At 39.8% G+C, this 22,790-nt stretch overlaps 1 protein-coding gene across 4 annotated transcripts in view; it reads right to left on the bottom strand.

Moving 5' to 3' along the window:
* Nucleotides 1-14,695, bottom strand: part of NADK (NAD kinase) — a 46,579-nt gene extending 31,884 nt beyond the window's left edge. Inside the window, exons 1-3 of one of the 4 annotated variants that reach the window (XM_075189700.1) lie at nucleotides 14,488-14,695; nucleotides 1,369-1,502; nucleotides 949-1,168 (exon numbers count right to left, since the gene is read on the bottom strand). In XM_075189700.1, coding sequence (XP_075045801.1) covers nucleotides 949-1,127 — 179 coding nt within the window. In that variant the 5' untranslated portion in view covers nucleotides 1,128-1,168; nucleotides 1,369-1,502; nucleotides 14,488-14,695. Of the gene's footprint in view, nucleotides 1-948; nucleotides 1,169-1,368; nucleotides 1,503-8,682; nucleotides 8,704-10,700; nucleotides 10,803-14,487 lie in introns of those variants that run through there. The other 3 variants (XM_075189699.1, XM_075189701.1, XM_075189702.1) reach the window with 3 other exon arrangements.
* Between the last annotated feature and the right edge of the window lie 8,095 nt (nucleotides 14,696-22,790).

The following is a 22,790-nucleotide window of genomic DNA, read 5'->3' as shown; positions in this document are numbered from 1 at the left end:
GTGAGTACAAGCAGCATTTTGGTTGCATTGTTAAGAACTGGAGAAGTTGAGGAAGGCAAATGTTACAGAGATATGAATTAACCCTAGAGATTTCCATGACTGATTCAGCTTCTGCTCTCACAATGAACGAGATTGAATATGCACTTTTAGTTATTACGCTGAGGACCCCGCACTAACAGTTCACACATATCATTAGCAGCTATATTCCTTAAGTATTATGAACGGAGATCACATGGGGCCGGGCAGAGGCTGATTGGAATGTAGTAAGGGATTTTTTAAATGCATGCATGGTCCAAGCTTTTCCGGGTAGATATCAATGACAACAACATTAACTGTATTCAGAAACAATAAAACGCAGGTTTGTTCAAAGTGCACAGAAAGAGGACGTAGTTCACAAGGAGCAGAGGTCTCACTTGCCCTCTGAGATATGGCCAGGAATGAGTTAGTAAGTGAAACCACTGCAGTGTGTATGAGCATAAGAAGCATGTTCTTCTTACTAAGTAAACGTTCTACTTCTGCAAGAAAACGAGGAGGAAATTTAAGGGGAAATCAATTCTGCTCCTATAAAAGATGTTCATTTAAACCTCACATGTAACCATGAATTAACATGTACCAACAGTCTATCTATAAACATGCTTATTCAAACATAAATTCATTTTATGGCGTTCTTTTAATCATCAGTCTCCTACTTTTGCTTCCTAATGCCAATGCCCGGTATACAAATGAAAACACTTTTAGAGTAAACATTCTACTAGTAGTTGATGGTTCTTTAAGTACAAGATAAAAAAATATGTCACAAGTACTTTAATTTTTAGTACACAGTCATTTAAACAAATACTACTTTGATGTTTTAAATAAAGCAGAGAGGATTTATGCAGAAATGACTTATACTAGGCTGTAATGACTAAATGACTAATACTATGACTTGACTTATACTAGGCCGCTCACCTGAACTCCTTAGCGCTTCCAGGTGCTGGAGATGCAGACAAGCTGCGGGATTTTGTCCTTCCTCGGATGGGCTTCCCGCGGGTCAGATCCTCCTCGCAGTCGCAGGCCGCAAAGAAAGGTATTTCGTCGGAGCTCACGCTCTTCTCTTTGCCACAGTCCTTGCCCTGGCAGTTCTCCATAGTGCAATCGGGAATGCCTCACTCACAGAGAATGAACTGGTCTAGAACAGAGAATGATACGGATTACATATTGCAAGGCTGTGTTGGATAAAAGATGCTCTTCTGTAACTCAGACAATACAATCACAGGTACGATGTTCAAAGTCAGACAGACACCTGAGAAATTAAACTGGCTGTACAACAACAGTACCACCTAGGCAGTCACACCATGCCTTAGGGAGGATGGCGAACTATAGAAATACCTGTCTGGATGAATAGCTCTAGTAATCCTTGCAGTACTTCACCCTGCAGGAGAATGGAGGAAACTCCACCCGGCTTCCTCTCTACTGATAAAGGTTAGTGCTCAGGGAGTAAACGCGCTGGGAACACGAACAGTCTGCCAATTACACAAACAGGATACAGTGTTGCCAAAAGAAGAAGAAAATAAACTTATCACAGGTTGTTACATTGTGGGATTGTTGCAAAATTTACAGCAACCAAAGCAGACTGTTTACCAATGCATGTCAATAAATTCTAGGGCCAGTCCCAGCATTAAAATACTTGACAGCTTCCTATTTTTCAATATTGACCTAGGTGTGCACAATAAAAAAAAAAAGTCATCTTTTCTGCAAGATTGATGCAAATCGAAAAACCTATTATTCTCTGCTCGTTATAACAATGTAAATAAATATTTTATATCCAAATCAAGTAAGGGTGACAAGATGGGGATTGTCTACTGAAGCAGTACTGCACAACTACAAGGTTACACTGGATAGTTGTCTAGGACACTATGTTACATCCAAGAACATATTGATGGACATTCCAATCCTACAGCCTTCTGTACAGCGTTTGTACGTACCCTTGCTCGTTCTATAGGCCAGTTGTAGGCCATTGCTATGTGTCCCCTTCCTACTTATTTTCAGAAATGATGTGCTTACATCAATGGGAACGCCTGTGCAGTTTGGTATACACATGAAATTCTGTGCATGGTTTGCTGAGAGAACAGTAACAAGTGAAGACTGGCAAACAAAGTAATTAGAGAATGACAGACACACCAAGGGGGTATATACACTAAAGTGGAGATGTTGCCTATAGCAACCAATCAGATTCTAGCTGTCATTTTGTAGAATGTACTAAATAAATGACAGCTAGAACCTGATTGGTTGCTATAGGCAACATCTACACCTTTTCAAACCGCAGTTTAGTTAATATAACCCAAGATGTGCTTGTGCAGCCCCTTTTGATAACTGGATCCAAATGTTCCTGGTTATAGGTCGTCCTTACAAAGGTATCATCACAAAATCATCTTTAAATTCCTTATTTTACATGTCGAAAGTAATTACAGTAACTTCCACTTACGGGTCTTACAACACATTCATACACAACCAACACTTCTGCATTAACTGGGTCTTTTGTCAGTATGCGAGCCAGACAGGAATCCGGGAATGAACAAATCTTTTATGTGAAATATGTTTTAGTATTTGACATAATGCGGTTTTATTGTTTGTATAAGGCTGGGTACACACTGCAGAAGATTCCTCCTGATGCGATATCGTTACTGATTTTACAATGACAAAGTCCCGATCTGCATGCCGATTCATGTGTACACACTATACACATTTTACATGTTTAACCCTCAGATCTGTGCTCTTCATCTGTCATAACCATCGGCTGAAGAGATCATGGGGTATATTTACTAAACTGCGGGTTTGAAAAAGTGGAGATGTTGCCTACAGCAACCAGATTCTAGCTGTCATTTTGTAGAATGTACTAAAATAAATGATAACTATAATCTGATTGGTTGCTATAGGCAACATCTCCACTTTTTCAAACCCACAGTTTAGTAAATATACCCCATGACTCTTTAAGCTCTATGGAGATCTGCCTACAACTGCTGGTCATGAGCACATACACTTCAGAATTTGCCCGACATCATTCCGTTGTTTATGGAGATTTTAGTACGTTTATAAAATCAAACGATACAATGTGCTTTGGAACGATAAAACATGATGGTTATAGTCCGATACTACTGCCATATCGGACCTAACGGTTGTTTATCGTGTGTTTGGCGCGATAATGAGGGCGAAAAACCTGTAGTGGTGTGTACCCAGCCTAAGGCCTATTGCTCAAGCACAGCCTATCGTACAATAGCTACAAAATGCATTACTACAAACATTAGGAATCGCACACAAATTTTAGGCTCAACAGTTACATACACATGGTTGAAACATTCAATTTCAAAGCAATATCCATGAGAAAGCAGTCTATCAATTCACTAGGAGCCAGCAACATCATAAATGGACTCAATGAGCTGAAGAAGAACGTTGGCTGAGGGGTGCAGTGTCCCCTGGATGATTGGGAAACTAAATAAGCCCTTTTATGACTGTACGACACTACTGGAGCTCAACAAAGCTGCGATTCTGGCTGGAAAAGGCTCTAAAACATGTGATCACCGACCTCCAATAGGATCCCTACAGTGTCCCTTGCTAGACTTAGACAAGGAAGGCCAATGTACTAGTTTTATTTGTGACGGAAATAAACTGGAAGGTGCCCTACTTCTTTCTCAACTATCTGAACAAAAAGATTTACGAAACAGTGCCCCAAAAAGACCCCAGTGGCCAAATTATTGTCAAATGATGTTTATTTTGTTTTTTCAAATCACTCTGTTCTACACAGCGACAATGTTACATCTGACAATGTTACAATATGCAGACATTCTTAGAACGTCCTGTGCATTTCATCCAATGCTACTATTCATTATGAAGCAGTAAAAAATATACTAGAGATAATGACTCATTTTGTGCAGCAAAGTTTACGGTTGTAATGTGAGTGAGCACAACACGGTTTAATTACAACGGGCTGAGGTTTCAAGGGTCTTATTGTAGCACACAGGGCAAAGCGTGACACAATGGTAAAGGTTGAAAAAAGAAAATTTTCCATGTCATGAATGTCTGACCTCTGGCCATGAGACAGTTTAATATTTGACCAGCAAGGTTGCTGCTAAAACAGACACCTGGGGAATAATTATTTCAAACTAGAAGAGGATGTGGCTGCTGTGATGTAATTTATAAGTGGTGTAAATAAGTAAGCTTGCGGAGAAACCCCACTTTCAACAAATAAAAACTTTCACAAATTCTATTTGTGTTAATCTAGAGGAAGGAAAACCAAGTCACCGGTGACAGCTACCACATTAGTACTACTCCCTGGACCAATCACCCCCTTTTATTTTATGCAACCGTTACAAAGAGTTAATAGTAGAACCTAGACACAGTTGCCAAAAATGCCGTTAAATAAGTCCCATTTTCAATTCGAAATATGTCTAAACCAGCATTTGTTTTACCAACATTTTCAGTGGCCTCCATTTATGTTTTCTGCTGCTCAATAAAGCAGTAATTAATGATAATTTGGCAACTATGTGACACTTCATAGCATCTAAAGCCAAACTATAGCTCTCAATTATATAATTAAACAAATGTGCTAAGACGATGAGACTCTGCACTGAAACACTTTGGGGTATATTTACTAAACTGCAGGTTTGAAAAAGTGGAGATGTTGCCTGTAGCAACCAGATTCTAGCTGTCATTTTGTAGAATGCACTAAATAAATAACTACAATCTGATTGGTTGCTATAGGCAACATCTACACTATTTCAAACCGGCAGTTTAGTAAATATACCCCTTAGACTTGTATGTGTTGCAGAACAATCAACAAGGAAGAGAATATAGAGACTCAGACAGCTGCAGTCTCATCATATTTGAAATGACCGGCTACACCTTTGAGTATGTCATGGTTTGGACACACGCATGAGGAAATAATTAGTGGAAACACCAGTGAATCACCTGTGATATCGTAGGATTCAGGAAATATCTTGAGCAAAAAACAAAAATCCCAACCTGCGTAAGGTAACAATATGAGGAAGGGTTACACATCAATTAATTCATCTAATAAGGAAACAACTGTAAACATAAAGCTGGTTACAATTCTAAAGTTGTGTTAAAGCATAAACACTTCTCCTTTTATCTCTAACCAAATGCGATTGGTAGCGTTAGGATTGCTTATCTAATGCCCCTTAGGCACCGGTATCAAAATAGAGGCATTTACTAGTGTTGGTTAAAGCTAGTAGGAGCATGTAAAACAGGTGTGTGCATGAACCCCATACCCAATAGTATTTGCATTGTCACCGTTTCCTTCCATTCACTGCAAGTGCACTTCTGCAGGGTCAATGGAGGACTCCCCAACCACAAGTGTTCATTACTACGGCATGTCAAACACACGACATCACTGGCGTTTAACGAACGCAATACCAATGGGTAACCAGCCTGGCACTAGAAACTGGATTTAGTCTTCAGGTTAGGGACACGATGGATAAGAAAGCCTACCCCTTACCGCTGCAGTTAGCAATGTCTACAGAATGGTAGACGCACCTCAATTCATGTGAGAAGTCATTGATATCTATGATAAAGGCCATCTCTCGCCACACCACTGGTAATACACGTGCATCCTGTTGTTCAGCGAGTATATAAATCCCATAGAGATCAATGATTTCTGCATTGACATGCATGGTGGACACAGCCAACTACACTAGCAGTAAAACCCTAAGAGTCCTTCTTGGTAATTATTATTTTTTCCTATTTACTTATATAACGCCACCATATCACATGGCACACCACCGAGAATGTTTATTTGTTCACATCAGTCCCTGCTCCAATGGAGCTTACAATGTAATTACCCTACAACACAAACACACACACACACACACTAGGGCAAATACTGTCAGAAGGGCAATAACTTACCAATATGTTTTTGGACCCACAGGCCAAGGCAGAAAATACAGAGTCCATTGAGAGAGCTGCCTGGCCAGAATTATACCATAGCACCAGCACTGCGAGGCGGGACACTACAGTACTCATCGTTCACGCCAACAAATGTATTATTCATTATCAAAATTTATATATAAAGCGCCAGCAGATTCCGTTGCACTCTACAATTGGGAATACACAGTAATAAAACAATGCTGTGTAATACAGACAGAGAAGAGGGCCCTGCTCGCAAGCTGACAATCTATGGGACAATGGGAGTTTGATACATGAGAGTAAGTGCCACATAGATAATATTGATCAAGCTAGAATGAAAAGGTAAAAAGTACTTGGTGGGCTATATGATCCAGTTACACAGTAATATTGGTCACAGGGATTTAATCTGGTGCTAACTGTGTAGAGGGTGGTAGTAGGATAACTTAGGGAGATTAAGAGGGTGGTTGAGGAACATTATAAGCTTGCCTAAAGAGGTGGGTTTTCAGAGAACGCTTGAAGGTTTGAAGACTAAAGTCTTACTGTGTGAGGGAGGGCATTCCACAAAGTGGGTGCAGCCGAAAAAAGTCCTGTAACCGGGAATTGGAGGATGTGATGAAAGTGGATAAGAGACGAGGATCTTGTGCAGAACGGAGGTGTTGAGTTGGGAGATATTTTGAGACAAGTGATGAGCTGTATGTAGGTGCAGTTTTGTTGATGGCCTTGTATGTTAGAAGAATTTTATAATGGATTTGTTGAAAAACAGGCAACCAATGTAGAGACTGACAGAGTGGCTCAGCAGAAGAACGTTTTGCAAGGAAAATCAATCTAGCAGCTACGTGCAAAATAAATTGTGGGGGTTAGGGTCTGATTTGGGGAAGACCAATAGGGAGGCAATTGTAATAGTTGATGCGGGAGATGAGATGATGAGTGCATGAATTAAAGTTTTCGCAGTGTCTTGTATGAGATACGTACGTATTCTGGAAATGTTTTTTAGATGTATTAATATCATTATGTGTTCTCCTCTATATGATGCCACCTTCTCTATAACACCAAGTTTGGTCGGTGTTTTAAAATGTTTGTAGAAAGCCAGAAAACCATATTTCACATTTTACAGGGTCAAACAAGTTATTTTCTATCATGAGACTATAATTCTGTGTGGCTAATCACACTGGAGAAAACTATGCTAAGCATGTTAAAGTTATGTTGTTCCCATGCAATATTTACCCTTTAATTACATTTTGGCTGTGTGACAACATGCATCTGAGCTCTAGTATTTGCATACAACACTATTCCATTGTAGAAGACCAAATTGAGAATACGCAATATAACTGCTGATTGATAGCACAAAAATCACACGACAAGAATTGCTTGGGCAGCCTGGCCTTTAGTCTATTTCTGGTTAACTACTAATATTCACGCTGTTTCAGTTACAATATCCTATAGATTTCATTTGCAGAAATATGTATCTACCTTGGATGTTGTACCCCAACAGGCTGAAACAAGAGTTCACTCAGCACTGATAAGTCTTATCACAATTCAATCCTGTGTTACAGGTCATTGACCTGCTCAGAAGTTCACTTCAAAATCTGACAGATCTGAAGAGCCAAAAATATAAGATAACATAAAGGACGCCTTACGCTGGACACCATATACGTTAAACTACAGCTGGCTAGCTTGGATATATCTGGTTGACTGGTGATTGGTCTTAACGTTTGGATATCATCAAGCCTATGAATTATGGTTGAACAGTGACAGCACAAACATATAGGTTGTGGTCAATTCCACAACATTTTTAGTATTCAGGCAGAGTGATCATTAGAGGCCCAAGAGATTTGGGGAAAGTTTAAAATCAACAGATGTCACTGCCAATAGTGGTGCCAATTAGCCAAGGTACCAAGGATAGGCAGCATTTTCGTTTCTATGCACCAGGCTTAGGGACTGCTCACAATAATACAGTTTTCAAGCCAACTCCTTAATCATGTAAAGCAACTAGTAATTTATTATGTGTTTTGACAAGTTCTTAAAGTGTGTTTAGCAGTTTCATTAAAAAAAAAAAAAAGATTTGCTATATAAAATTTCCAATGAAAAAGTATACCAAAATACCAATTAAAATCAAAAAATGTGAAACAAACACTTTCCATTTATACGAAGCAAAAGATTACACAGCAATATAAATGCAGCATAACCACATGATGAAGCAGAAAATCATTTTAAATGAGTCTCATAACCTGATAATCTAATAATAAACAATGGCGCTTGTGTCTGTGAATGCGCCACTCTCGGAACCTTACCAACAGATACATTCCGACTAACAGAAATTAAATCCGCCATGCAGTATTGATCAATGGAAACGCCAAGTCCCAATGGATGGAAACAAGATGGGAAAACAGAATATTGGACATGGAAGTTGTAGCATGATACAATGTTTCCAGCGGTTTATTGTAACCAGCCTAATATGACAATCTTACAAACAGATCATATGCATTGGAGACAGTACAGGACTTACTGTGGCATGCAGCATACTTGGAAATTCCACAGTCTGTTTTCCAGTCTCATTTAGATAGCAATATCCCTTAAGCATAAAGTATACATATTCACAGACCCATTAAACAGCCTTTTTGAGAAGTCTAAAATTTGTTTTTCAGCAGCCAACCTTAATAAACTTAAATGTACAAACGTACGGAATACAGCATTTTGCTATAATGCAAATACATGCAGATACAGCCTCTACATAACACATGGATAAGTGTTTTTAAGACAACGACGGACATATATCGCCCTTACCATTTCATAGCAGCCTTTGCGGCACATTTTAGAATCCATCCCATACTCTTAAGCTTCCTAAACTTGAAGAAATCGGTCTTAAACCTCTACAAAAAAATATGACAGCAGCTAGATGACTAAGTACTCTCTGAAGTGACACTTTGGTCACAAACATACAAGCTGTTAATGGTTAACCTCATAAGAAACCACTTTAAAAAAAAAAAAGAAAAGAAAAATCGCTCCACAAAACGTCATAGCCATACTTCTTACACAGCCAATATCCACTGCACAATGATAGATATATATATATATATATATATATATATATACACATACACACACACACATACATACATACACACACACCATCTGGAATCCTTATCTAAATGAAAAAAAACTAACATTATAGAAATTATGTTAAGAAACAAGAATTAAACACAGGACACTAGTGTGTCAATGAGTTCTTATAGAATGGGTTATTTAATGATATTAGTATTTACTAAAGTGCTTCACTCTCAGTTTTTATAACACCCTATACTTGAGAGGTATTGTTAAAGCAAATGTTTGCCAACAGTAATCAGACTTCTCAGTATGCGAGATGACCACAGGGAAGGTTACTGTACAAAGAAGCACATCTTTTTCTGCGAGTAAACCATAGCAGACCTTCAAATATATATTACAGACACAACATCTTACACACTGCTAAAAACAAAGCGATAGAGAAAAATGGGCACTTGTAGCTGCCAAAATAAGGGCATCATCATCACCATTTATTTATATAGTGCCACTGATTGCGCAGCGCTGTACAGAGAACTCATTCACATCAGTCCCTGCCCCATTGGAGCTTACAGTTTAAATTCCCTAAGATACACATCATCATTTATTTATATAGCGCCACTAATCTTGCAGCGCTGTACAGAGAACTCACTTGCAGGGTATAACCATACATAGAAAACCCAAAAGATGGAAAATGGGGGGGCACTGTTTTACTATATCAATCGTGCAGTGTGTAACCAACGCATACACCTGCGGTCAATTCCTTTAAGTTCACTTCAGTGAAAGTGAGTAACTGGAACATGCAGCATCTAATTCTAGGGATATTGGCAAGTGTGGGGTCATTAGAAACAATTGGTTCCATCCCCATTTGTGTGCTTTCAAGGTAAATTGCAGGTATTGCTTTACTTGTAACAGCCAATCAGATATTTGATTCATTATTCTACCATAAACCAGACTGGTCAATATCTGACAGGCTGTTCTGTACGCCTTGCACGTGGTTATCAGATAAGCCTTGTAATGTTACATATACAGACGCTGCCATGACATCAGCATCATTCATTTTCAACTTCATTTTTGCAACCTAGTAGGACAAAAATGTACATGATTACCAACGTGAGGTTAGTAGGTGAAATAGAAAAACAAATATGCACTTCTGCATTTATATGAAGGAGTCTGGATTGGGAAATACAATTTGCACCAAAAATATTAACAATCACAGCCGCAAGGAAAACAGACATTGTAATTGTTTCATGTGGCTGAAGGGTTTGCAAGTAGTTAATCACAAGACATAGATTGGCTGTATTTCTTATCGACAAAAATGTATCTCTATTACTACTGGTATCATCCAAACACTATAATAACATAGAACAAAGTACAATGACAATACAAACCTTCAACCCAGAAAACTCATCTCCAAACACTTTTAAGGATAAATTTACCAAACTGCGAGTTTGAAAAAGTGGGGATGTTGTCTATAGCAACCAATCCGATTCTAGCTTTCATTTATTTAGTGCATTCTGACAGCTAGAATCTGATTGGCTGCTATCGGCAACATCTCCACTTTTTCAAACCTACAGTTTAGTAAATATACCCTTTAATGTTAAAATGAAGCAACTAACATGCCAAAAAGAACAATTGAACTCAAAATATATTTGTGGACCATAAAAATCTAACATATATATTATTAAGATCATTTAAAAACTCTTGCAGGTAACTGGTGACATACTCAAGCACTTAAAATATCAATTTTACCATTAACATACCAAACTTCTAGAGTAAAGGCTCCCTGAATACACGCTTTAAGCCAAATCATTCACAGCACCAGTTGAATGCCGGAAACTTTGTTCCACCCAGAAGTTTCTCCAAGTCATCATGGAATGCTGGTTGGCTGGTTTTCCCAGCTTGGAACAATTTATATTATGCAAGTCAAGAAGGAAATCTGCACTGCTTTACAAGCCAGGGACCAAACTGACTTTAATAAACCAGGAATCAATTCTGGGCATGTAAGGGACAATTATGTACACTACTGAATCATACCTTGCTATAAACCTGCTGGGAATAATTGCAGTAAAGCCACACCTGGGGTGCCCATCCCTGGTGCTCTGTTGTCAGAAGATAAAAGTAACTATATCTGACTACTGGAACAATCAGCTGTAACATGAAACTCACACACAAGTGTTTTCAAACACAGCTAGTTAAAAGTGAAGAAAAAGGATTGCAATTGACCACATTATGTGAAAGAGACCAAAGGCTGCACCTCGATTCTCTCTACAGCGTCCAATATGGTCAAAGTTGTCCAAAAGTGTTCCGACAAGTGCTTACTAAGTGCTAGATGAGTATTCTCATAGAATCTCATTGTATTTTTAACATGCATTTAATGCTTTCTGAAGGCTGCAGGCAACATCAAAAGTCACGCAAAAAGAAATCATACTGCTTAAATTCTTTTTTTGGACTATCAGAGTTGAATATGCTTTATGAACATATTAAATGCTTTAAAATAACACTCATGTGTAGGAGGTCATTTGGTACCTAAAAATCATGCTCTTAAACAATATAATGCTGGGATGATTGTAAAAATGCATCCTTACTGCACGATGTACTTAATGTAAAGGAAACTGCAAAAGCTGTAATCAACTAAAATGGAGGGAAGGAAACAAAGATAAACTCTAAAAATAAATAAAGGAGGACCTATTTTTTATTTTACTCTATGTAGTTAGCAAAAAATTTAACTGGGTTATCCAATAATTCTATTTGCATTTTATTTAAAGCGCTGTTTAAGTTCTATGCTCTCTCCAGGGCAACAAGAAAGCTGTGATGTGCAGAGGAATCCATCCCAGGACCAAACTCTACTCTAACAGCGGACTCACCTTCAGAGTCTAGCTGTCAGTATGCACTATGCTCGCTACAGGGCCGGCTTCATCTACACATCACAGTCCTACTACTGTGCGAGCTGCCATTAGCTGGAGAACATAAACATGCTAAACAAAATGCTCTCTCCTAGGGGAACCCCTACTTTTTGCTTACAAGACTGTGCATAATGACACTATGTAGTAATGCAAGAAAAACAAAATTACATGATTGGACCTGGCAATAGGTCTGCTTTCACAATGAGAAACTAAACAAGTCACGTTTACATAGCAATATAGTTAATGAGTTTGAAAAAAGACATCAGTCCAAGTTCAACCTATTTTTGATTCTCCTGCGATCCCTCACTTATATTTGAAATGTATCCAGATGAAGTAATCGGTAATCTGTTTCCATCAGGGAAAATCCCTCCAGACCCAATATTGTAGTCCTATTTCTCCCTGGATCCACTACTATCCATCATTCTGCCAATTACCGTCGCCTATCTTCCCCCCTGATCATCTCCTCCCACGCGCGTATCCAAGACTTCGCCCGCGCTGCCCCCCTCCACTGGAACAAGCTCCCTCCCTCCATCAGGACTTCCCCTAACCTGTCCAGTTTCAAACGGGCTTTAAAAACCCACCTTTTTCTTTAAGCCTTCCAGTCTCCCACTTAACTACCTACCTTATCCTCTGCCTCTCCCCCTTCTTTCCCCTTCCCTGCCTCCGTCCCTCTACTCCCCTGCGTTTCTCCGTCTGCCCACCCCTCCCCTTAGATTGTACGCTCCTCTGAGCAGGGCCATCTCTCCTCCTGTTTCCACCACTTCTAACTCTGCTCTCCAGCTACTTTGCCCTTCTCCTCGAGGGCCCTCCTCCCCCTCTGGGGGTCTCCCTGTCTTCCACGCCCTCTTTTTGGGCCCCGTCATTTGCGGATACTCCCCCCGCCCTCACTAGCTGTGCATTGAGCTTACTGAGTTACTGTGCTTTATGTTTACTGTACTGTGCTGTCTCACCTTGTATTGTAATTCGTTTTTGTCCCTGTACGGCGCCACGGACACCTTGTGGCGCCCTATAAATAAAAATTAATAATAATTAATAATAATTTTAATTAACGGTTGTAACCCTGGATACCCTTTTCTGCAAAAAAATTGTCTAATCCTTTCTTGAACATATCAATTGAATCTGCCATCACAACCTTCCCCGATAGCGAATTCCATATCTTGACTGCCCTTACTGTAAAGAACCCCTTCCTGTACTGGTTGTGCAACTTCCTATCCTCTAAGCTTAGGTGGGGTGACCTCATGTCCTGTGTATAGTCAGCCAATGTCAGCATACATACCAATTGAAAATCATATCACTGCAATTTTCACATCAGAAGAGGTTATCTTTACATGACCACAAAGTTATTGATACTTGTTAATTATACTGGCACCAATGGCAAAAGGGAAACTCAATGGCAATGCTGCTAAATATTGCTGAAATTTTGAATGTTCTGGGCACCACTGCCAACAGTCAGGTGAGAACTGGGGAGTTGCATTCATCCCACAGTCTGGCACCTAGGACATGGTGGAGAAGAAGGGAGTACATTCCATTCAGTAGCACAGCTCCCCATGTGAGCTCAAGATAATTGAATACACCCTGGAATGACAGGTGAGCATGCGGATAGTCCATGTTTCAAATAGTGGCGCCTGTATTATTAACAACCACCAACTTATTTCCTTACACCAATGAATAGCGGCGCTATACAACGTTTGGTGTTGTAAATAAAATGTATTCATGTTTGTCAATTTAAGAATAACAGCATATGTACACATGACTTGTATCAGAATATATGATTTTTTTTAAAAACACTTATACTATTGATAGATATTATCCCCGAGAAACTCCTATAAGAGAATGAAACGTGTTGGCGCACAATAGGGGGGCAGTCTCCTTCTTTGGATTAATTGTCATCTATCACTGCTTATCCTTCTGATGAAAGGAGATACCAGATGAGCAACTAGGGTCTATTCATAAAAGAGGTCAATGAGTTTGGAGTGTAACATCAATACTCCAATTACCATGATTTCTATTTCTTTTTTGTGCATGTATTTCTTTATTGTCTATTAAAGGATATACTTTACTACACTATATTTTGTTTTTTTCTGCCCTTTTGGCCTTCGGGCTGATGACTACCAAAATGGGCCAACACCTGCTAAATGGCCTAGACTGACAATATACACAGTGTTGAACGTGGAGCGGTATATGGAGGTATGCCATACCGCCACTTTCACTGTTCCTTTCACCTACATTTTGCCACTTCTGAATTTCCACTTGAAGCACTGAGTATACATATGGACAAAGAGGTCTAGTTTCTACAGTTAAGGCTACCAATAAGTTTTTTTGGACTTGGAAGCCACATATTTCCATTACAATTACTAACCACCTCTTAACATACTACACTATTAGGATCAATCCACTGAGATGAGATTATATATATATATATATATATATATATATATATATATATATATATATATAATGGTATAGTAAATGCTCTTTGGGGAGTTAAATAATACATAATTAATTTCAGTAACAAAAATTACTTTCTACTCTTACTGTACAAGCTTAATGAGTTTTCCCTCTGCCATGGGGCACCTAGAGCCCAGTGCCTGGCACAGGCCGGTGAGCACCTCGAGAGGTGACCACTTCTGCACACGTGACTCACAGGCTGTGCCCAGCTGGCGGGGAGTTGTTGTCTCTCCTGTCTACGGTCCTACATAGCGGCCTCTTCTCCGGTGAGCTGCATATGTCGGTCCCATGGCACCCTCCGAGTCCTCGCCCCCCACCCTCCGCTCCAGAACGCGCCCTGGGCGGAGGGTTACACTATGTTGGACCGAACATCCCGAAAGAGCCCTCCGCGCATGCGCCCATCCGTCTCCCGTCTCCGTAGTCGCACAAAACCCATGAACCCGCTGCGTGGCGGCCATCTTTGTTACTGGCATCTGACGTGTACTAAAATATACTGCAACCAAAGGGCTGGGGGGAGAGGAATGCATTTAGTATAACTGTTACTGCCCTCTGTCCAGACAGCTACATAGAGCTGGGCGTATGGGCACAGTTACTGTTGAGTATACTATAGCTTTGATGAGGCAGATTGCCTAGCAGGTAATTCTTTTAAGGCATACAATAACATACCATAATTAGTTGCTAAGATTTAAAAAAATTAAATTGATTTTGATTCTTTGCTGCAGAGCAGGTGTATATCTTAAGTACATCTTACGCTGCACTGTCAACTTTTGTGCACTATAGTCTATGAGGCCTATTTATCAAGTCTCAAGTCTTTCCATGCGGAAACAGCTATTTCGGCTTCATTTAGACATTTTTAAGTATAGTGTCAAGGTAACAAAAGCCTAATGAAGGAGATATGGGAGATTTTGTTCTCCCCTGCATTGATTAATCATCATCATCATTTATTTATATAGCGCCACTAATTCCGCAGCGCTGTACAGAGAACACACATCAGTCCCTGCCCCATTGGAGCTTACAGTCTAAATTCCCTAACATACACAGACGGAGACAGACAGACAGACTAGGGTCAATTTGTTAGCAGCCAATTAACCTACCAGTATGTTTTTGGAGTGTGGGAGGAAACCGGAGTACCCGGAGGAAACCCACGCAAACACGGGGAGAACATACACACAGATAAGGCCATGGTCGGGAATTGAACTCATGACCCCAGTGCTGTAAGGCAGAAGTGCTTACCACTACGCCACCGTGCTGAAACTAGCCCTAGGACCCGGAATGGTAAGAGAAATTGAGTCATTGTTGGGACAGCCTCTTATTGGATGCACTGTTCCAAAATTACTTTTATGGTAAATTGGTAACGTTAAGTCATCAGTCTTCGCTGCTGTCACAGATGATTCTTAATGGAGCAGAAATGTGATCCATGTTAAATAGGCCTATTTATCACTATATCTATGTCAACCTGAACAATTATTGTTATTCACTTGGGATGAATGCATTTTTATTTGAAAAGCACCATTAATACCAATTAATTCAGACCATTTTTGCCAACTATAAGTAAACTTACAGATAACTACAGCTCAATCCCTATACCTTCCCACACACCCCTCTTTCCTCTCTCCTATTGTTAGAAATAATGTTAAAACACCCTGGTGAAACTGTAACTTGAATGTTTATATATTAGACTAAAATCTCTAAAATATTGACATTGTATTGATGACACAACGTTTTGCTTTCTCACCAGTTTATTAAATAAAGATAATATATAATAAACTAGCTGAAGTACCCGGTGTTGCCCGGGTTTAAATATCCAATTTATTAAGTTATCAGTGAGTTGGATGTAACTGTCAAACTTGTAAAAATAATTAGCAGCTTAGCAGCTCGTCCAACACACCCATGAAATGGCTGCCCAGTGTTGTTTTTGTTTTTATATTAAATATCGTCCAAATCCATCTAGTGGAAGGCCCAGAACAGGCTCCTCGAGTCAAAGTTCTGCCCAGTGCACACCAATGGGAGGTCCGACTGAGACCCTAACCCCCCCTTAAAACCTGGCTCCTGAGGGGGGCAATTTGGGAGAGGGGGAGACTATGACAGGGACTATGAAGATTGCATGGCTGTATGCACATGTTAGCAATGGGTGTGGCTTCAATGGGCAAACACACCAATTAGATGGGGTGTCCACATACTTTTGGCCATGTAGTATGTGTGTGCCACAGAATACATTTATACACCTTGAACTGCAACATGTATTATCCAGGTATAAATCTGTGCCCCATAGCTCTATTTGCCCCTGTCTATAAATCAGGCCTGGCCAACCTGTGTCTCTCCAAGTGTTGTGAAACTACAAGTCCCAGCATGCTTTGCTAACTATCTGTTGCCTATCTTCTGGCAAAGCATGCTGGGGCTTGTAGATTCACAACACCTGGCGAGCCACAAGTTAACCAGGCCTGCGCTAAATGATAGTGTATTATGATATAAGAAACCAGCACGAAATCAGAAAGCTGCTGGCTGAGTGCTTATGGAAGAGAAGAGGTACTGAATTGCTTCTTTAAAAGATATGACAGACCTTTACCAACTTGCTTTTATTTATATTTATTTGTACAGATGCAATTATTATAATGAACAAAAAATGGAAAAGAAACACAGTTTCCCTTGTAAGGCTGAACGTTCACAGTTTCTGCATTGGTTAAGTGGTTGGTAGTGTACTTACTATTACATCTGTAATGATGCTGTGATTAGTGAGTGGATGGATATAATCCATTGACATGCTTGCACAGATGACTTGGTTATATAGCTTGTAAAACGAGAGCTTTGGATTCAGAAAGATAATCTTGTTATGTAAGGAGATGAATATCTGAGAAGTTTATGTGCACATGGAATAAGTATTATTATATCTTTCAGTAGTTTAATTTGGGCAAAATGAGTCGTAATCTCATTATAGTTTCTCTGCATGGGCAGTTAATTATTTTTTTTAAACAAAATCTGTTGCTTTTAAAATAAAACTTTTTTTGTATTTAAATGTTGACATATAATCCACTTTCACTATTACAGTGACCAATTTATACAATATCAAGTCAGTGGGCTATCAGTATAATCAAATTTTGCCTGCAAGCCTCTTGTCTTATGAGTCCGAACAAATACAGTTCAGTTTCTCTTCTTTTAGTTGTTTAAACACTGTCACACCTGCATTGTTAAGGACTTTTCCAAGACCTGGAAATAGATATTCTAGCAGTGGTGCAGATAAGGGATATGATCACCTCTCTGCCCCTTCCCATACATCTTTATTAACTTTTTAGTAACAACACTGACAATTCTAAAAGTTGATGACACCATGGACTTTAGATAATATGCAGAAAGCCTGGCCAGTCTCTGTCTACTCCGAAGTTGAAAGCTGTAGATCCATCTGTATCAGTGCAGAACGCTACAATCCCTAGGTCTTGAAGACCCTGTCCTATCTTGGTTCTAATCTTACCTATATAATCGCTCTTTCAGTATTAATTTTTCTGGATCCATCTCTGCTCTGCTTCCTCTGTCAGTTGAAGTAGCACAAGGCTTCTGCTATTCTCTATCTACACCACTGCACTTGTAAAACTAATATCCTATAGATTTCAGTATCTTCTCTATGTGGATGATACACAAATTTATCTATCCTCTCCAGATCTCTCACCATCTGTGTTGTCTCGCGTTACTGACTGTCTTTCTGCCATTTTATCTTGGATGTTCTCTTACCAACTCAAACTCAATCTTTCAAAAACAGAATTAATAATATTCCCGCCCAACAATAGAAGCATCCTGCCTGACATTTATATTTCTGTTGACAACATGACCATAAATCCCACCCCGCAAGCTCGCTGCCTAGGTGTAATCCTTGACTCACAACTATCCTTTGTTCCCCACATCGACTCTATATCTAAATCATGTTACATACATCTAAAAAAAAATTCCAGAATATGCACATATCTCACACAAGACACTGCAAAAACTTTAATTCATGCACTCATCATCTCCCGCATCAACTATTGTAATTCCCTCCTTACTGGTCTTCCCAAAATCAGACTCCGACCCCTACAATCTATTTTGCACACAGCAGCTAGATTGATTTTCCTTGCAAATTGTTCTTCCTCTGCTGAGCCACTCTATCAGTCTCTACTCGCCTGTTTTTCAACCAATATGAAATTCTTCTACTAACATACAAGGCCATTGACAAAATTGCACCGACATACATCTCACTTGTCCCAAAATAACTCCCAACTCGACACCTCCGTTTCTGCACAAGATCTATGTCTCTCTTCCACTCTCATCACATCCTCCCTCTTTTCGGGCTGCACCCACCTTATGGAATTCCCTCCCTCGCACCACAAGACTTTCCTATAGTCTTCAAGCGTTCTCTGAAAACCCACCTCTTCAGAGAAGCTTATAATATTCCTCAACCAGCATCTTAATCTTCCTAGGTTAACCTATTACCACCATCTATGCGACTAACACAAGACAACGGCCCTCTGAACCAACATAGTTGTGACTGAGCATACAGCCCACAAAATACTTTGTAATTTTTGCATTCTAGCTGAAAAATATGCCTTATGACGAAGCACTTACTGTGTGTATCAAACCATTTTCCCATAGATTGTAAGCTTGCGAGCAGGGCCCTCTTACCTCTATGTATAGATGTATTACCAAGTATTGTTTTATTACTATTTGTTTCCAATTATAAATAGCTGCGGAATTTGCTTGCTCTATATAAATAAATATTGATGATGATGATCTATATCAGTGCAAGGTGCGTGGGATCATCAGAAGCCGGGATAGGAAGGATTAATTGATGTCCTACATAGGACATAAAGCTGATGAAAGACACCACGCCTGATTTCCTTTCATGTAAGACCAATTGTTGCCTCTCTGCAACTTTCAGCCAGGGATGAAGTGTGCAGTGTGGCATTTTTGTAGTGTTGGCACTGTTTGGGCCAGGGCCCTGGATATCATCTAATTGGCTTAGAAACATAAGAACACGGACTCCACAAGAAATGTCTGCACAGGACCCTGGATACCCTCTAGTGGCTTAGAAAGATAAGCACGCAGGTTGCACAAGAAACGTCTGCACAGGGCCTTGGATACCATCTAGTGGCTTAGAAACATAAGCACGCAGACTACACAAGAAACTTCTGCACAGGGCCTTGGATACCATCTAGTGGCTTAGAAACATCAGCACGCAGGTTGCACAAGAAACTTCTGCACAGGGCCTTGGATACATAAGTACACTGTCACGATCTGTATCCTGCAGCTCCTGTCTGCTCTCTTAGCTGCCAGAGCTAGGCTCGTTACTCCAGGATGCTTAACAGTTGTCCTTGGCCTATAAAAGCCTGCTTGTCCCAGCAGCCTTTGCAGATCATATGTTGCCTTTACTGTGTACTATCATGATTGTTCTCCTGGTATTGACCTCTGTTCGTCCCTCAGATTTTGCACCTCTTCCTGTGACACCTGAATCGGCTTGTCTGTGACTCTGTACCTGCTTTCAGCTCTCCAGTATTTCAGCATTATCCTGCTGGAGAGTATTACCACCAATACCTGCTTTCAGCTCTCCAGTGTTACAGAGGACTAACCTGTTGCAGATTGTTACTAGCAGTCTCCACTTCCTGCTCACCAGTGCTTTGCACTGCAGACTGTCACACCTTGGGTGTCATCTCCAATACCTCGTGGTAAAATCCTGCATTCCATCGAATTCTGCATCTGTTGTCTACTGAGTTTTCTTGTTATTTTTGCCATACCCTACTGTATTGCATCCTGAAACCTGTGTAACCGGTGTTTAGTAAAAAAAAAAAACAAAACAAAACACTTTGTTCACTACGCTCTCTCTGTGGTTTTATATTGGGAATCCTGACATATGCAGACCCCACAAGAGACGTCTGCATAGGACCCTGAATACCCTCGAGTGACTTAGAAACATAAGCACGCAGACTTCACAAGAAACTTCTGCACAAAATAAACTACTTGCTACCCTGGCATTAGTGAGCTAAATTGTATTGCAATGAAGAATAGATTTATAAAATATTTGTTCAAGGGGGACATCCCTTTGAAATAAATGTTTGAAGACCAGGTATTACTGTTCTCTGGAAAATATTACTGTACAGCCTACTTTAATGTTCACGTATACAAGTATGGGTATAAAACAAGGAGACAAGACTTTTACTACAGATGACAAAGTCGTAAGTAACTGTAATATAAATGAAATCACAGTTAGCTTGCTTGAAGCACTGTCCACTCACTTCAGTTGAAATTTTTTGAGAAGACTTGTGAAGATTTTGATTTATTATTTAATAATGAAATAAGAAAATGGTTCTTAATGAATTACGTATTTTCTGTTTAATGCTGAATTTATACTGTCAATTTTGTTTTTTTTAGTGCTTATTTGCCTGCCTATTTGTAACTCTTTTTTAGTGCCTACCAATCCTCAGTATGATCATCACATACCGGGACTGTTTCATTAAGGAACGTAAACTCCAATACGTACCTTGCGTTATATTACTCTGCACATGCCCAGAAACATACCATATGCCAGAGAATGCAAGTGTATGCAAGTCATCTATGAGCGCAAAGGACACTTTCGACAGACTAATATTTCATGGGTCAGAACGCGAATGGAATGGGCATATGCACATTCTTAATTTACAGTAAGGGTGTGCAAGCTCGAGTGTACATAGCGATTTAAGCTTTGGGCATCGGAACATTTTTTTTTCCCCTGTCTTATCAGTTGCACTAGCTTCAGGGCAGGTGTAAGTGCTAAGTGATAGTGATGATGGTCACGTATGCATGATAGAACATGTGTTTGTAACCAAGAGCAACTGTAAAAACGCATTTTATGTAAACATTAGAAATATCTTGATAAATGTATATATGGAAAAAAAATGCAACAAAAAAACCCACAACTTTTTATTTCATGTCCTGTCATTAACGACTCTATTATTATTAGTGACAATAATTAAATACTTCTTTCTGTGAGTTCTTCTGGGACTTTATATTCCACATATGTATTGCACGTATCCTGCAGTGTATTGTCTTTCACAGCAGAACGCAACTAGACCTGTATTCAACAAGATATGTATCTTTAGATAAGCTTGTAGTTGAATACGGATGTGCGTATGCCCAAATCCCCTAGATTATAAGCTTCATCATCATCATTTATATCGCTCCACTGATTCCGCAGCACTGTACAGAGAACTCATTCACAGCAGTCCTTGCTCCATTGGAGCTTAGTCTTGCTTGCAAGCAGGGCCCTCTAATCTCTCTGTATGTATGTATTACCTAGTATTGTTTTATTACTGTTTGTTCCCAATTGTAAAGCGCTACAGAATTTTCTGGTGCTATATAAATAAATAAATGTGTTGATAATGTGAGATATGTTCATTAATGAATCAGACCGTTGATATTTAGAACATGGGGCATAGAGTGACATCTAGTGGTTGAAGCTGTTCCCTACACCTACTTTCCTATGTGTGATGAGACGTCAGTCAGAATAACTGTGTGTATTCCAAGGACCATTGATTATTATGCTTTTACTATTCCTCTGTGCAGACGTACAACATTTACAGGACTGCAGTCTGTTGTATAACTGCACGTTGGAAAAAGTGGAGGGTGAAAACAAAAAAAAACAAAAAACCACCAGATCACTTTGAGGTACTGCTTCCTATTACTTTTGGACTAACCCCTTATTTAATTACAAGGCTCCCAATGTCTCTAATGTACTACTCATTAAAGCCTCATTTATGCCTTAACTATGTAATGAGAGTAAACTAAACTGTTTTTTTTTTTTTTATGTTAATGCTTTACATTTTTTTTTTTTTGTAAGCAAAATTGTGTTTTAGAAAATATACCTAGATGGTGCAGAAATAATATTAAACTGAATGGCCAATGCCTGATTACTGCCATTCCAAGGGAGGTATACATGTGGTATTTCTTCAGAGTATACCGATCAGGGGGTAAATGTATCAAGCTGAGAGTTTTCCGGCAGGTTTGAAAAGTGGAGATGTTGCCTATAGCAACCAATCAGATTCTAGCTATCATTTTCAAACCCGCAGGAAAACTCTCAGTTTGATACATTTACCCCCAGGTATCTCTTTCCCCTGAAGAAGTCCTATGTGATAAAACATGGTCTGGCGTTCACCGTATACCTTCCACAGGGATATGGCTTAAGCAGGACAAACCTGTGTGCATCTTAGTGCATACTTGCCAACTCTCCCGGAATGTCCGGGAGACTCCCGCATTTTGGGAGAGTCTCCCGGGCGAGTGTGGCAATCTCCCGAATTCTGCCCACTTCACTAGGAAGTGCCCCACTTCCTAGTGAAGTGGGCAGAATTAGATCCCAAACGCCGCGATTCCCGGTGAATCGCGGCGTTTGGCCCCGCCCCCGCTGTCAAATGACGCAATTTGCGTCATGACGTCACAGGGGGCGGGGCCGAAATGACGCGATTTCGGCCACCCCGCCCCTTCACGCCCCCCTCCACTGGCTGGCTC

The sequence above is a fragment of the Mixophyes fleayi genome, chromosome 11 (genome assembly GCF_038048845.1).
Source record: "Mixophyes fleayi isolate aMixFle1 chromosome 11, aMixFle1.hap1, whole genome shotgun sequence".
Lineage (NCBI taxonomy): Eukaryota > Metazoa > Chordata > Amphibia > Anura > Limnodynastidae > Mixophyes > Mixophyes fleayi.
The sequence above is the reverse complement of the archived record's forward strand: the minus strand, read 5'-3'. Positions and strand labels throughout refer to the sequence as shown.